At 39.3% G+C, this 17,171-nt stretch overlaps 1 protein-coding gene across 5 annotated transcripts in view; it reads left to right on the forward strand.

The window, feature by feature from the left end:
• Window positions 1-17,171, forward strand: part of MOK (MOK protein kinase) — a 44,353-nt gene that overhangs the window by 12,267 nt on the left and 14,915 nt on the right. For 2 of the 5 annotated variants that reach the window (XM_045560305.1, XM_045560324.1), the window contains exons 2-4: window positions 4,714-4,828; window positions 10,335-10,424; window positions 11,992-12,062. The exons of 1 other annotated variant lie outside the window; for it this stretch is intronic. In XM_045560305.1, the coding sequence (XP_045416261.1) occupies window positions 4,714-4,828; window positions 10,335-10,424; window positions 11,992-12,062 (276 nt within the window). Of the gene's footprint in view, window positions 1-1,216; window positions 1,260-4,713; window positions 4,829-10,334; window positions 10,425-11,991; window positions 12,063-17,171 lie in introns of those variants that run through there. 2 more of the 5 variants (XM_045560313.1, XM_045560300.1) reach the window with 2 other exon arrangements.

Genomic DNA, 17,171 nt, shown 5'->3' on the forward strand with positions numbered 1-17,171 from the left:
TCCCACACTCCACCATGTGGAGCCAATCCTAGGCAAGCACTAATCTGTTTTCTGTCTCTATGAATTTGCCTGTTTTGGACATTCCATATAAGTGGAATCATACAATATGTGGCATTTTGTGCCTGACTTATTTCACTTAGCATAATGTTTACAAGCTTCATCCAGGTTGCAGCATGTTGTCAGTACTTCATTCCTTTTCATGGCTGAATAATATTCAATTGTATTGATAGACCACATTTTGTTTATCCATTCATCCATTGATGGACATTTGTGTTGTCTCCACCTTTTGGGTATTATGAACAATGCTACTGTGAACATTCATGTACAGGTTTTTGTTGGACATATGTTTTCATTTCTTTTGGGTATATATGTAGGAGTAGAATTGCTGGGTGACATGGGAACTCTGTTTAACATCTTGAAGAACTGCCAAACTGTTTTCCACACTGGCTGCACCATTTTATATTCCCACTGGCAATGTATGAGGATTCAATTTCTCTACATCCTCACCAACACTTGTTATTATCTCTCTTTTATTCTAGTCTTTCCAGGGAGTGTGTAGTGGTATCTCATCATTGTTTTGATTTGCATTTCCCTAATGACTAATGATCTTGAGCATCTTTTCATGGCTATTGGCCATTTTCATGTCTTCTTTGGAGAAATTGCTATCAAATCCTTTGCCCACCTTTTAACTGGGTTATTTGTCTTTGTATTATTGAAGACTTGCCCAATTATGGCCCCTTTAATCTCTCCCTATCTCATAACTTTTAGCTTTTGTTCCCATTGTTCACAGCTTAACTCTCTGCAAACTTATGACTTCATGTTCCTGTAAGAACTTGGGATCCACTTTTCTGCCCATTTGGGTGGAGCCTCCTCAGCTTGACCACCATATTGGTTGCTGCTTGCTCTTCTTGCCCAGTCAATTGTGGCTACAGAAGGGTGGGAACAGAACATGGCTGCTCAGGCGCATGATTGACATGCCTAGTACTAGAATAAAAGTGGAAAGAAGTAAAATATGTTAAAGTAAAACATAGCACAATAAAGTGAAGGCAAGCTAAATAGTTTAAAATTGTGCTACAATAAAAAAATGAGTCGGGATTCAGCAGGGATTTGGATTGTAAACCATAACAGCCAGTAGATAACAGATCTTCTGCCCAGTCAAGGGGAAATTCCTAGGGAACACCATCCATCCCTGCTGGCCCTGGCCTCAGAAAAACACCTGATGTTCCTGTGCAGGAGGAGCAAGTTGCATATCTGTTTAGGTAAGATCCTCTTTTGGTTGAAACCCAAACAAAAGCTCAAGTAAAGGCCTGATGTGTAAAAGTTATTGGCTTGCTGCTTTGTTTACACAGGGTCCTTAGGTCTGTGCAAGTCCTTGTCCGTTTATTCCCCTCCCCTTGCCACAGGTGCTAGTGCATCCATGAAACAGTAACAGGCTAATTTAGTAACTTGCCAGTAGGATGAAATATAAACATGTTCAGAGAAATTGTGTGTAGATTGAATTTTTGTAGATAAGGTCACTGAATGTTTATTGAATAGCTGATTTTTAAATGTGAAATCTTGCAAGTATGAATTATTCTTCTCAAAAGTCTGTCAATCTATTTTTGTTTTATAAATTATGATTTTATATACTTAGGGATATTATTAAATAGTTAAGGTAATGCTCAGTAGATGTTATAATGAGTAAACCCCCCAAATATCAGGGCTTTTTTTTTTTTTAAAGAGACAGGGTCTTACTCTGTCACCCAGGCTGGAGTACACACTGCATAGCTCACTGCAGCCTTGAAAAGCAATCCTGCTGCCTTAGCCTCTTGAATAGCTGGCACTACAGGTGTGCACTACCATGCCTGGCTAATTTTTCTTATTTTTTTATAGAGATGAGCATCTCACTGTGTTGCCCAAGCTGGCCTTGAAGTCCTGGCCTCAATTAATACTCCCACCTCAGCCTTCCAAAGTGCTAGGATTACAGGTATGAGCCACCATGCCCAGCCTATCAGGGACTTTACACGAGAAGAGTATTTTTCTTGTTCATGTAAAGTGCTATGTGGGCATTCCTGGTTGGAAATCTTTCCTGGGTTGCTTTTCCTGGCTCCCAGGTCTCCTAGGAGTCTTCCAGCTAGTTGAAAGAGGGTATGAACATAGAGGATCATGTATAAGAGGTTTTGTTTTTCTTTTTTTTGTTTTTATTATGGAAAATTTCAGGCATGGCAGAAGTATAGAAAACAGTATAGTGAACCCTCATGTGAATCCATCCCCTAGTTTCAACAATTATTAACATTTTGCTATTTTCACCACCATTTTTTCTAGAGTATTTAGTTTTTATTGTTGTTTTTAAATCAAATAATGCTCTCATAAAAAAATAACATTAGGGGTTGGGCGTGGTGTCTCACACCTCTAATCCAAGCACTTTGGGAGGGCAGGAGGATTACTTGAGCCCCAGGAGTTTGAGGCTGCAGTGAGATGTGATCACACCACTGTACTCCAGCCTGGTTGACAGAGTGAGACCCTGTCTCAAAAAAAAAAATTATGGAAAATATCTAACTTAGAAAATGGAACACCTGTAACCTTACCCCTCAGAGAGAGCCAGTATTAATTGTGTGCCTGTGTGCATGTGTGTGTGTTTGTATGGTTTTTATGGACATTATTTTTTAACGATTTGTGTCTTTTCGAAAATATTTACAGTATATTCTATTATATGGATACACCATACTTAATTAACCCAGTTCCCTTCTGAGGGGTATTTGGGTTATCAGTTTTACCCTATTAAATAATGGCATACTAACATCCTCCTATCATATATACTTGAGCAAATTTATTTTATATGATAAGTCCTAGAATTGGAATTGCTGGGTAAAAGAGTATGCACATCTCAAAGATTTAATAAGTATTGTCAAATCGCCCTCTAAAACGGCTATATCAATTTATACTTTCAGCAATAGTGAATGGGAATGTGCAGGGGTGTTTTAAAATAAATCCCAAACATCATATCATTTCACCTGGAAATACTTCAGTATTTCTTGCTAACAGATAAGGATGTTTTTCATTTTTTGACATAACCATTATCACTTCTAAAAAATTAATACCTTTTTACTGATGATGTGTTCAAATCAGAATTCAGATAGGGTGTTCAAAATGTGCATATGGAAAGGAGTGCTGAAGAGAATGCCTTCCTTCAGCATTGCACACTTTTTAAAGCCTGTGAGCTGGGCGTGGTGACACATGCCTGTAGTCCCACCTACTCCGGAGGCTGAGATGGGAGGATCACTTGAGCCCAGGAGTTCAAGGCCAGTTTAGGCAACATAGTGAGACCCCCCCCCCCAATCTCTTAAATTAAAAAAAAAAAGAAAAAAAAGCCTGCTTTGTGCTGATGCAAATTTGGGGCCTGAAGGTGAAGGGGTTTTTTAGTCCAGGCTTGTTTTTGCAGCAGTATAAGTGATGTTTAAAGATTTCTGATTTGTTTGCTTCTGGGCAGTTCCACAATCAAGGTTCTCTTTTAGACATAGCTCTCAAGTCTGCTTTATTATTTTGTGGTCTTGCTCTTATGCTTCTGGTTCTCGATTTATAGGTGTTTCCTTGAAGCCCTCTGAAACAAATACCTGGAGGGAGTAGGGGTAGTAACTTCCCGCGATCTTTGCTGCAAGGCTGACCATTTGTTCAACTGAGAAGTCTTACAGACTGCTCTCTGCCAAGGATTTTTGTAGACTTAATCTCCTGTTATTTGGGTTGTAGAAACTTCCAACCCATTGAGACTTTTGCTGTCTGGACTTTACTTCTTCCATTTCTGTTTGAAAAGTAGCAATTCTTGCCTGTGCTTTTCTCTGTCTTGAAGTATCTTTGCTAAGGCAGTCATTAGTGTTCAACATAGTCCATCACTCTGTTCCCACCACTTTCCCTAGGACAGCAGGCTCAGTGGACACTTTGTCCATGAGAGGCTACAGTTACTGCAGGCAGTCACTCATCAGGGGCAATATTTTGTCCTGATGTACCAGGCTGTCTGGCATTCCAGCTGGTTCTCTGCCACGTAATGGCTAAGCCAAAGCCACATATTGTAGGTTTTTGTTCATACTTCAGTATATTCATTTGGTGTCAGCTGGGTTTTGGTCAGGAAAATAGAAACTACACTAGGTATTTCAAGCAGGAAGTCATTTAACACAGTGAATTAGAGGCTTACAAAATGAATATCAGGGCGGGGGGTGATGGTGGTGGCAGCATAGCCAGGGAAAGCTGCTGTTAGCTTTCAGAAAGTTAAGAAATACAAGAATTACAGGAACTGCTGCAGATCAGCTGGGTCTCTGGAGGACCAGGGAGGGTGAATTTCAGGAGAATTCTCAGAAACTGGTGGTATAATGTGACATCTTGCAATGCAAAGCCCACGCTCCTGCCCTCTCCTGCTAGAATAATGCTGGTCTCCGCTGCTCTTCTGCTTTCTGAATCTTGTGGAGTAACTGAGCCTCTCATTGTTGCCCAAGATTTGGGTAATGTGGTTCCCACTGTACCAAGGAGAGCATAGACCAGGAGGAAATGGTGCTTTGTTGCCAACATACAACCCAGCTTCTCCTAAAGTGAGGGGAACACTAAACCTTACAAAAAATAGGAGAAACAATTCTCAAAATATTGCTGTTCAACTATCTTACAAATAAAAAGTTTGCTGTCTAGAAGTGAATACAAAATATATGTATAAATAAAATTTTGTTTTCATAATTTTTGAATTTATAGACTACAAAATAATTGGCAAAATAGGAGAGGGAACGTTTTCTGAAGTTATGAAGATGCAGAGCCTGAGAGATGGAAACTACTATGCATGTAAACAAATGAAACAGCGCTTTGAAAGGTAGGCAGAGACGTATTTAAGACTTAATATAGATACAGGTTTAAATCAATAAGGGCAACTTAATATTAATGAGAAAATTTTATTCATTTAATAATATGTAAAATATAATCAAATTTCTTTGGGTAGTGAGGATTATGCACTAATGTTTATCATACTGGAGTTTACTCACATCCAGGTTTACTGTGATATCAATGATAGATGGCCACAGAAAATTTAAGTTACAAAGTATGCCTCACGGGCCGGGCGCGGTGGCTCACGCCTGTAATCCTAGCTCTGGGAGGCCGAGGCGGGTGGATCGCTCGAGGTCAGGAGTTCGAGACCAGCCTGAGCAAGAGTGAGACCCCGTCTCTACTAAAAATAGAAAGAAATTATCTGGCCAACTAAAAATATATATACAAAAAAATTAGCCGGGCATGGTGGCTCATGCCTGTAGTCCCAGCTACTAGGGAGGCTGAGGCAGTAGGATCGCTTAAGCCCAGGAGTCTGAGGTTGCTGTGAGCTAGGCTGACGCCACGGCACTCACTCTAGCCCAGGCAACAAAGTGACACTCTGTCTCAAAAAAAAAAAAAAAAAAAAAAAAAAAAAAGTATGCCTCACTTTAAAGTCTTTGTATTCCTAATAGGTGTGTGTGTCCATGTGTTGGACTTCTATAAATGAAATCTTAGAATGTATTAGAGGTCCTTACAATTTAATTAATTGTGAGTTAATTAGTATATTGATATGTTGAAAAATCATTTCCAGGTGGAGATGGAGAAATGTATTCCACGGGCGTGATCAGGAGTGCTGTTTACGGAGAGCGGAACTGTAGTTCTTGATCACTCCCTTGGAGGACTGCTGTGGCTTTTTCCTCAGAGCAGCCTCTTAAAGTCTTGGAGTTTGTCAGCTTCTTAGCATATATCCCACTAGTGAGTCAAAAACCAGATGTGATTAGGAAACTCTGTCAGAATAATGAAGTAAATACTGTCTTCATTGTAACTGTTAAACTTTAAAATGAAGAGGATTGAAGCCCAGCTTTCTCTTTTGTTTTCTTTTTTTAATATCAAAGGAATTGAAGCCTCTATATAGCCAAAGTAATGTTTTAAAAAACATAGTATTATAATTTTCCCTATTGATACAGAGCCTTCAGAAGTGTTTTGGGGTATAAACCTTGATTTCAAACTTTTAATATAAAAAATTGTTTCTCAGATCAAAGAAAAGAAATATAAGACAATTAATCATATCAAAGGGTATTGAGAACAGTGATTTCATCGTCATGATATCCAGAGTCGTTATCATCCCTGTTTTTCAATGAGGAGAGGTGCTTAGAGATGTGAAGTAATTTGACAATTGTTTCTGGAGATCACTGGGTGGGCAGAGCCAAATTTGGATCCAGATTCTACTACAGCAAAATCCTCATTTTTCACTGCCCAAAGCATGTGGCGGTTTCCACTACCAAGACTCTGAAGCAACTGGGCCTTCTGTGCTTCTTCATCTAGAACTGCTTCCTCTACATATTCTACATTCTCTGTGTCTCTTTATCTTCCTCCCCTCCATGCCATCTTTATCTTTAAACTACCCATGAGAGAGAATTTGATGCACCATGTACTGATTATCCTGTATCTAAAGAGCAGACTTCCCTAAATAGCTATCTTTGAGAAATCCACTACAAACCCAAAGTTGCCAGTATAGGACTTTGAGCAGCAGGATGCAATGCATTTGCACTTTAGGAGATGATCACAGTCCTTGTCAGATGATCACTGTCAGGTTCAGAGGTAGATATAAGTACATACATCAGTAGGACATGCCAGCTATTATTTTGGTGAAGGACTAAATATAAATAGTAGACTGGACAAATAGCCCACAGACTTCAGGCACTTTGGAGATTGTTGCTTTGTCAGAATAATGCATGGTCACATTCACTCTGTTGAATTGGCTGTCAAGGAGAGGTTGCATCACACATGAGTCACTTGGTCAGAGATGTGTCTTCAGGGAGGTAGAGATATCTGTAACATTTTGGAGAGGTCTTTGTCAAAGAAAATTAGGATCTTCTAAGGAGCAGTTGTTTGGAGGATGGAGAACACTCGATTTATCTAGAGAAGTTCGTTCTCATACCTTCTTAGTTCCTTGGACTAAGGGATGGGATTTCCTGGTGGTGAAGCACATCCTGGATCTGCCATCTGCCCGATCCCCAACACACCAAAAGTGCCTTGTCTGCCTGAGTCCTCCTTGTCACGAGGTGCCTGAAGACTAAACGAGGGAATAAACAGAAAGCTAGCATGATAGTAGCCTCCGTCACTGTGTGTGTAATCACTTGTATTTTAGAAAAAATGTTCTTTGCCTTTAACTTTAAAATCATTTAATTAGAATACATATTTTTCTTTTAAAAACCCATAATAAGTAAAAATCTTTAATAAATACCACTGAATTGGTATTACCTTATTTTTTTTAAAAGTTTGTATATGTGGAGGGAATTAGTTACAGAGTTTTCTTTGTTATGTCAATCACAGTTTCATGTATTGGCTTTACTCAAAAGGAAGTACACTTGCTCTAGGTTAGTGGTATTTTGTGGGTGTTTGATGTGTAGAACCAGTGATAGAGTCTAGTGCATAGTCTTGACAGGCTTCTCTTACGTGCCCTAGGAAAGCATGACCTGCTAACCTATGTAGTCCAAATTCAAAGAGAACTGGACTTCGAGTTTTATCTTGTGAGTTCTCATTTGCTTCCAATATATATACGTTAAAAAGCATAGGAGATTATAATCCAATACTATAATTACTTTTTACTCAAATTGTTCCATCTTTGGCCATGGGGAGCCTTTTCAGGTTGGCTCTCATGTTCTTTTGATAAGCCCTATCCTTTTTCTTTTCTTTTTTAAAACTTTTTGGCACTATAAGATTTTCTAGGCTCATCTTGTATTTTCCCTGCCCCAGGCCTACTTCTTCCGTTTCTTTAAGGATCCCTGGTTCCTTTTATTGGAGAAAGGTATTTAGAGAACACGATCTTGGCACTGCGTTGCTCACTGCTACTGGGCATCCTGAGCTAGTGCGTATATATACCAACCCCTCTCATCTATCTCACTCACTTTATTTATCTTCCTATCTTTCTATTCAATAACCATGAAAACATATTGATATAAATAAATGACTAAGTGAATATATAAATTGAGATGAAGGGACAATTTTTCCTTATAGAAGAATTTCAAATAATAAATATAGGAGGAATGAGGGAAATAGACAGTCATCATTAGAACACAGTAATAATTTATGTGAGCAGGATCCACTCATGAATGCTAAAATAAGTGAGTGAAACCTTAAAGAGAAACTATTTCTGCATAGCTTATAAAATATTAATTATTAGAGCCAGGCACGGTGGCTCATGCCTGTAATCCCAGTGACTTGGGAGGCTGAGGCAGGAGGATCTCTTGAGGCCAGGAATTCAAGACCAGCCTGGGTAACGTAATGAGACCCTGTCTCAAAAAAAAAAAAAAAAGAAAGAAAGAACGAGAAAAAGAAAAGAAAAGATTAGCTGGATGTGGTAGTATGCGCCTGTAGTCCCAGCTACTTGGGAGGCTGAGGCAGGAAGATTGCTTAAGCCCAGGAGTTCGAGGCTGCAATGAACTATGATCATACTACTGCACTACAGCCTGGGTGACAGAACAAGACCCTGTCTATAAAAATTTTTTTTTAATTTTTAAAATATTAATTATCTCCCCCAAATATTTTTAATTACTATTTATTGCTATTAATAATAAATACTAGTAGTATGAAGATTTTAACATGTGTTCACAAATTATTTGATATTCCTTTCTCCAGTAGGTAGGGCTTAATTTCTTTCCCCTCGTGTGTGGTCTGGACGTAGTGACTTGCTTCTAAATAGTAGAAAATAGAAAGGGAAAAATAGTAACTTTACAGTGAGAAACTGGCAGGTGCCACATTAACTAAATAATCAAGATTTCATCACACAAGCCCAAATTGAGGAACAGTCTACAAAATACCTGTCCAGTATCCCTAAAACTATCAAAGTAATAAAAAACAAAGAAAGGCTGAGGCACTGTCACAGATTAGAAGTGTCTAAGGGGACATGACAACTTAATTGTAATGTGGTATTCTGGATCCTGGAAGACAAAAAGACGTTAGTAGAAAAACTGGGGAAATCTGAAAAAAGTCCTTAGTTTAGTTAATAGTGTTGTACCAATGTTAATTTCTTACCTTTTAACATTTTATTTTACTTTATATATATTTTTAGAGACAGGGTCTAACTGTGTTGCCCAGGCTGGAGTACAGTGGTACAATCACAGCTCACTGTGACCTTGAACTCCTGGGCTCAAGCAGTCCTCCCTCCTCATCCTCCCAAAGTGCTGGGATTACAGGTGTGAGCCACTGTACTAGGCCTAAAATTTTTTATTTTTTATTATTAGAGATGAAATCTCACTATGTTGCCCAGGCTGAGTGAGTTTGCTATTTACAGATGTGATCATAGTGCACTATAGCCCCAAACTCCTGGGCTCGAGCAATCCTCCCTGCCTCAGCCTCATGAGTAGCTGGGACTGTGGGTGTGAACCACTGCACCCAGCTTAATTTCATAAATGTTATGTAAAATGTTAACAATAGGAGAAGTTGGGTGAAAGGGACTCTGCACTGTCATTGCAACTCTTCCATAAGTCTAAAATAAGTCCAAATAAAGTAAAAAACAAATCAGAACAAGCAATCGAAAAGCAACCATAGATCTGGAATGATTCATATTGCTCATAAGCTTCTATTGGTAAAGGTATTGCTGTTATTTCTTGATTTCTGAGAAGAAATTACTGTTAGTTTCTTCTAGAAAGACAATTGCTTTTTGTGTCATCTCTACGGATGAGATTGCTAATATGGTAAGTCCTCACTTAATGTCATCAATAGGTTCTTGGTAACTGTGTCTTTAAGCCAAATCAAATAAAACAAAACCAATTTTTTTATCTCATCAACATTATAACAAAACAGTCTTGAAGGAGACGATGTTATTGAAGGACTTGCTGTACGTTTCACATAATGTTTGCGTTTTCCAAGAACCTATTCATGACATTAAGGGAGGACTTACTATAATTTACTGGATGTTCCAATGTCACTGATATTTGATCCACAAATTTAATGCTGTTCTTTATTTTTGTTTTTTAACTATGAAAATCATATTTCTAGCTTTTAGAGTTCTGAGTATCTATCATCATTATTAAACAGTTTAATCTTATTCATTTAAAGAATAATTTCAAAGTTAATTTTAGGTACCTTTAAAAATTCCTTTCTGCTCGCTTCTCATTGTCTAAATGAATACTGAGTTACCTTGAACAGCTGTGTGGGTGGTATGGGGACGATGAAGCATTAACAGAGGAAGATCACACCGAATCACTTGGGTAGAATGAGGTTGGTATTTGGAGTCATTGACCCCTACTCCCTCCAAGTTTTACTTCCACTCCTTGCATTTTGCTTTATTGAAAATAGAAATTAATGGACCTGAATTGTAAAGTAGTTCTTTATTTGTGCTTACACGGTAGTATTGAGCAAGTGAACAATCTACGAGAGATACAAGCACTGAGGCGCCTGCACCCACACCCAAACATTCTTACGCTGCACGAAGTGGTTTTGTAAGTATATCTGGAGCTTGAAAAGTTATCTAAATTTGCTGAAAATGCTAAATCTCTTTTTAGGAAAGAAAACCATGGTAGGCATTTTAAATATTTGCTTTGTAGCTCAGAGAGTAACAATTTTGACTTCATCTTAAATCACATTTTTATTTGGACAAATGTGTATCTGATTCCTAATATGGAAATGTTTCGGTGACTCCATATCGTAAAAGCATACAAACCGTGCAGAGTTTGTCTCTTGTAGCTCAGTTAGGCTTCTGCACCCTTGAGTGTGAATGATGACTTACTGGGAAAGCACTGTTGTGTTATTTCAGGGATTGTGTGTTTTCACTTTGTCTCCACCAGTTACCATTTCTACACAGTCCCCTGTAGCCTTTCTCAGTATAATTGATATCATTTCTGGGTATTTAAAAATTTCTCTTCTAATTATAGAATAGTTTCCATAAGGTTTACCTACCAATCAAAAAGGCAGAGCACAGCTTGTCCCTAGGTGCCTGCCCAGGCCTGGGAAACCTTCTCCCTGGCAGCTCCGTGCTGTGCTTCTGGGGCTCAGTGAACCAGGGAGTCAGGCTGCAGGGTTTCGGGAGCTGGAGTGGCACTGCCACTCTGAGAAGGTGTATTTCAGTGTAGAAGTGTTACTGGAGCTCTGGAGGGAGCCTGACCTATAAGGTCAGCCAAGCAACTCGTCTCTGCCAGTTAAAGTCCAGTAGATTTTAATCAGAGGATGGAACAGTTTTAAACTCAAAATGAAATGTCTTGTCATAGCTGTGTGGCTTCCTGGCCTACAGTGTTCTTAGAAGTCAGTTTGGGCCAGGTCCAGAGATTGCAGTTTGCATGTAGTAGTCACAACACTGCGTGTATGTCATGTGCTTCTCATGTACTTTACAAAGCACTTCTGTCCAGAATCTCACGAGGCCTCGTAACAGTCAAGAGGTAGTAGGACCCCTTCCAGCCAGACTGGAGGAACCCAGAGCAGGCTCCCCTGCTCAGGGCTCAGAACATTCTTTTAGGGCCTGCTTGAACTCAGGAGAAGCTGGTGGCTCAGCCAGAAGCCTCTGTTCCCACCCAGTGTCAGGCTTAGACATCACACGGGTGTGGTGTGATGCCTCTTTCTCTCTCTTTTTCTCCTGACTAGTTTTGGGTTTTGTTCTCCCATTGTAATTTATTCCAATTACATGGAAATAATTCAGGTAAATTAAAGCCAAATTTGCAGTCATAGAACATGAATTAACTTCTTTTTTCTTTTATTGTTTTGCTTAGCCGACTCCCCAAACTTTTTTCTTCTTCTTGCTGATAGTGAATTTTGTATTTTCAAGACATATCTCTTTTTTAAAAAAAGGACGTTTAGAATTTTGCTCAAAGTAGGGTTTTACTAGTATTTTAAATTAATTTTACTGGAAATATTGATTTAAAAGCAAAGCCTCTACTGTTTCAGTAATTATACTGCAGTCTTTGATGTAGAAGTGCCTTATGTTTACCAGAAATGTTTACAAATGAATTAAATATTTGATTATATTTTCTGATTAAGATAAGACAAATCATTTTAAAAACTTGCTTTCTTCTTCAGTGACAGAAAATCTGGTTCTCTTGCACTAATATGTGAACTTATGGACATGAATATTTATGAGCTAATACGAGGTATGTAGAATAATTCGAAAGCTAATCTGAGATCCTCTTTATGGCTTATAGTTCATATATGTTTGTTATAGTTCTCAAAGTCATTAGTCACCATAGTGCAATAGTTATATATAAACATACAGGACTGCTTCACTCACAGGGAGGCACTTTTCTGGCAATGTCATCTACTCAGAACATGGCTGCAAACAAGAAGCAAAGCCACAAGGCCCACTGGGTGACCGTTGGATTTGGGCAAAGACGGTGCTGAAGGCAGCAGGGGCAGCTGCATGGCAGAGCACCCGCAGCCTGGGCCTCCCTCACCATGGATCATGTGCCCTCGGGCCTGTCTGACTCTGAGGGTCACTCTTCTTCCCAGTCTCTGCTATTGCTGGACACTGTGTTCTGTGCCTCAAAATAAGGCAGAGCTTCCCTCCAAATAATCCCTCACTAGAGGCAATCGCCTTCTATTTGGATCTTTACAAAGCCTCCTAAATTCCAGGATGCTCATTCATCTCTCTTTTTTTTTTTTTTTTTTTGAACAGTAAAGCACTGTTTAGGATACAAATTCACCTGAGACAGCCCTGGGCAGGGTGCTTATGGAGGTCTCCTGAGGGGACCAGGAGAAGAGGAGGCAGGCAGCTGGCCCACACTGAGCAAATGTTCCTGAGCATCTACTCTCATGGTGGTGTTAGCTGTCAGGACAAAGGATTCTTGTAGATATCACTAAGACAGCAGCACAGCAAATATTAAATTTTATAGATCACATTATACCTAGAGGACAAATAAAAAAAAATCAACTGCCCTACTGTCATGGGAGTGACTACTTATGACTTGGAATCAAATTTTAGTGACAGCATCATAGATGATTTTAAAACTGAATTATCATAGGTTAGGCCAAACTGAAGATGATGTGCTATGGAAAACTCAGTAAGCTATTTTTGTGATGAAGAAGATACTGATGTTGCAAATACATATGAAGAGTTCAAATAAAATTATTTTTATTAAGTGGGAGAGTGGAAAAAAAGCATTGTATCAAAATTAATGTATTTTATTAAATGATTTAAAGTGTATGTGATAGTAAATTACTAATAAAATAAATAGTATAAGCAGGCAAGTTTTTCTATATCCGTAAAAGTTCACATATATATGTTGGTCAATAAACTTTTGGATCTTTTTGGGAAAACAGGAGATTGCTTTATATCTGAGAATATGTGGTATTTCTTATAAGTTATAGGCTTTGTGCATGTTATTCATAGATGAGCCCCTCAGTACTCTATTTAAACTCATTTTAAGTACAATTCTAACAAACTTAGTTATCTAGTTTCTTGGTCTAAAACCATTAAAAATAGAGTTGTTAGATAGAAGAAGCTTCTAGAACTTGGCACACCAGCAGTAGCAGAAAGTGACAGGTGATAGTCCATTAATGGGGTAGGAGACTGAAGACATAAAACATGTACATGAGGAGGGCAGTCTGGGCAAACAGCTGTCAGCTTCTAGATTTCCCAAGATTGGTTAGAGACAGCACAGGCATGTTAATGACTGTGCAAACCACACCACCTCAGTAAACACTGATTACTGAAGTGGGAAGTGAATAAATGTTTTTAAGATTCCTGTTTAAAATGGTTATAGGCTGGGCACAGTGACTGATGCCCGTAATCCCAGCACTCTGAGAAGCTGAGACAGGAGGATCACTTGAGGCCAGGAGTTCAAGACCAGCCTGAGAAACATAGCGAGACACTGGCTCTACAAAAAATTAAAAAATTAGCTGAGCATCGTGGTGCACTCTTACAGTTCCAGGTACTTGGGAGGCTGAGGTGGAAGGCTCACTTGAGCCCACGAGTTCAAGGCTGTAGTAAGCTCTAATAGTGCTACTGCACTTGCCTGGGCAACAGAGCAAGAGCCCATCTCAAAAAAAATAATAAAATAAAATAAAATGTTATGATAGAAAACAGTTTTATGTTCAAGGAATAAATCTCATTTATCTGAAATTTACTTATTCAGCTTCTTATTCCAAATAGCCTGGATAAATGAGGTATTCCTCTGTAGATTTTTCACTTTGTGCGTGTGTGTATGTGTGTGTGTGTGCTTGTGTGTGTGTGTGTGTGTGTGTGTATGTGTATCTAACAGAGTATCAGGATATGTTATCAAATACAACTGAGCACCATGAAATTTTATTAGGTTATTTATAATACTCTTTTTTACCAATAAGCCAACAATTCGCTTTTTAAAGAACCTACATAATCATAGCTGGGCACGATGGTGCCTGCCAGTGGTTCCAACTACTCGGGCGGCTGAGGCGGGAGAATCACTTGAGCCCAGAATTTCAAGGCTGCAGTGACCTTGGATCATACTAGTGCACCCCAGCCTGGGCGACGAAGTGAAATCTTTTCTCTTAAAACAAAACAAACCTACATTAATTGCTTTCTTCGTTTAGTAATAATTATCTTGGTATAAGAGATATATCTTGTATTAGAATTCCTCTTTTGTTGTCACTGTTGAGACAGGGTCTCACTCTAGTGCAGTGGTGTGGTCATAGTCACTGCAACCTCAAACTGCTGGACACAAGCAATCCTCCTGCCGCAGCCTCCCAAGCAGCTGGGACTACAGGCGTGCACTACCCTGTACAGCCGAGTTTTCTATTTTTTGTAGAGATGAGATCTTGCTCTTGCTCAAGCTGGTCTCGAACTCCTGGCCCCAAGCGATTCTCCCACGTTAGCTTCCGAAAATGCTAGGATTGTAGGTGTGAGCCACTGTGCCTGGCTCTTGTGTTAGAAGTCTTATTGTTCCTAGAGTGAGATATTTTAAAACTCAAGGGGAGGGTAGAATTTCCAGCAAGTTGCTATGTATTTAGACATTGGAGAGAGCTTTGTTTAGAATATCTTTAATTTTCAGTAGTAGGGGAATTATATAATTGGAGAAACTGAATTCATTTCTTTTGATATGTATGTACAGAGATTGTAGAAAACAGACTAGTATAGATCAACAGACATTCATTCATTATGTGAGTGTTGAGTGTCTTTCATAGGCCAGGTAATGTGTTCAATGTACTGAACCTAAGATGCTGTTAGCGATATGGAGCATCTCAGGTTCAAGATATTATAACGGGGGGAAAAACAGCTAACAGGGATTGTCAGGTACTAAATATTAAAATATGCATCCTGATTTCATAGTAAAATGTGAAAAAAAAAGTGTCTTAGAATTGGTCAGGGCCGGGCATGGTGGCTCACGCCTGTAATCCTAGCACTCTGGGAGGCCGAGGCGGGTGGATCTCTCAAGGTCAGGAGTTCGAGACCAGCCTGAGCGAGAGCGAAACCACGTCTCTACTAAAAATATAAAGAAATTATCTGGCCAACTAAAAATATATAGAAAATATTAGCCGGGCATGGTGGCACATGCCTGTAGTCCCAGCTACTCGGGAGGCTGAGGCAGGAGGATCGCTTGAGCCCAGGAGTTTGAGGTTGCTGTGAGCTAGGCTGATGCCACGGCACTGACTCTAGCCTGGGCAACAGAGTGAGACTCTGTCTCAAAAAAAAAAAAATAATAATAAGAAGAAGAATTGATGAAATATAATGATAATAATAATAATAGTTAACAGTTCATGAATGTCAGACACTGTTCTTAACACTTAATGCAATTAAGTCATTTTATCCTCACAACAACCCTATAAGCAGTTATCATTACTCTCCTCATTTTAAAAATGAAGAATAGAGGCACAGAGAGATAAATAACTTGTTCAAGGTTATGTGCCTGGTAAATGGTAGAGCTGAAGTTTGGACTTAGCCTGATTCCAGATTGCACATTCTTTTTTCAAAATTTTTTTTAGCAATAGGGTCTCGCTCTACTCCCCAGGCTGGAGTGCAGTGGTGGGATCATAGGTCACTGCAGCCTCAAACTCCTGGGCTCAAGCGATCCTTCTGACTCTACAGGTGCACTCTATCACACCTGGCTGATTATTCTTATTTTTTTTGTAGAGACAGGATCTCCCTATGTTACCCAGGCTGGTGTTGAACTCCTGGCCTCAAGTGATCCTCCCACTTTGGCCTCCTAAAATGTGGGGATTATAGGTGTGTGCCACCACACCCAACTTAGAGTGCATGTTCTGCCTCTTGACAACCCTATGTGATTGGCACTATTATTATCATCTCCATTTTACAGATGAGGAAATCAAGGCTTGAAGAATTAAGTAATAATCCAAAATTAAGCTATTAATAAATGTCAAGCCAGGACTTAAACTCAAGTCTAAATTTGAAACCTTAACCAGTAAGCTCTATTGCTGTCCTGGGTCTCTGTCCCTAGCCTTGTGCCGGTGCCTCAAGTGAATAGGCACTTACTCATATTTGCTCTTGTTCATGAGGATGCTCATTTATTACAAACAAAATCAATCACTAAAGCTTTTGCTACCAGAATGGAAATTCTTGTGACTTAAGTTACTACTCTCTGGGACTGATTGATGTCTGACCTTCAAAAAAAAAAAGTTACTATTCTCTTAGGTTGTTAGACTATTGAGTAGCACTATATTTACTATAGCATTTACTAAAGAATGAGATAATAATGAAGTAAGGGAATGAACACACATTCTTTATTGAGTTGTCTACTTACATGCAAGGTCTAGCAAGACCCAAGAAGATAGAGAAGAAGCATATAAGATGTGTTTTTTTGTATTTAAATGTTATATAGTCTATTGTGCACATAAACTACATGAAAGTGAATCATTAGAGAAATCAATCACTGGGGCAATTTTCTCTTTGTCTCACAGGAAGCAGAGGTGACTGTGGGCTAGGGAAGTACAGGCTACCTGGAGGAGTGGTAGAATTAGACAAGTGCAGGAGAGGGTCTCTCATTCATGGTGACATGTCATGGGCTATTCTAGAGGCAGGGACACAGTAGGAAATGTAACAGCACAGTTCCCACCTGTGTGGAGCTCACACTCTGATGATGAGAGACAGACAATAAACAAGTGAAGAAATGATCAGGAATTCCAGACAGGAGTAAGTGTTGTGAGTGAATAAGACAGGCCAGTGTCAGAGAGTGATGTGGACAGAGTATTCCAGGAGGAGGGACAGCCAGTGCAAAGGCCATAAGGCTGCTGTGAGGGACGAGGCCCATGTGGCTGGAGGACGTGGAGAGTCG

This window comes from Lemur catta, chromosome 1, assembly GCF_020740605.2.
Source record: "Lemur catta isolate mLemCat1 chromosome 1, mLemCat1.pri, whole genome shotgun sequence".
In the NCBI taxonomy this organism is placed as follows: Eukaryota; Metazoa; Chordata; class Mammalia; order Primates; family Lemuridae; genus Lemur; species Lemur catta.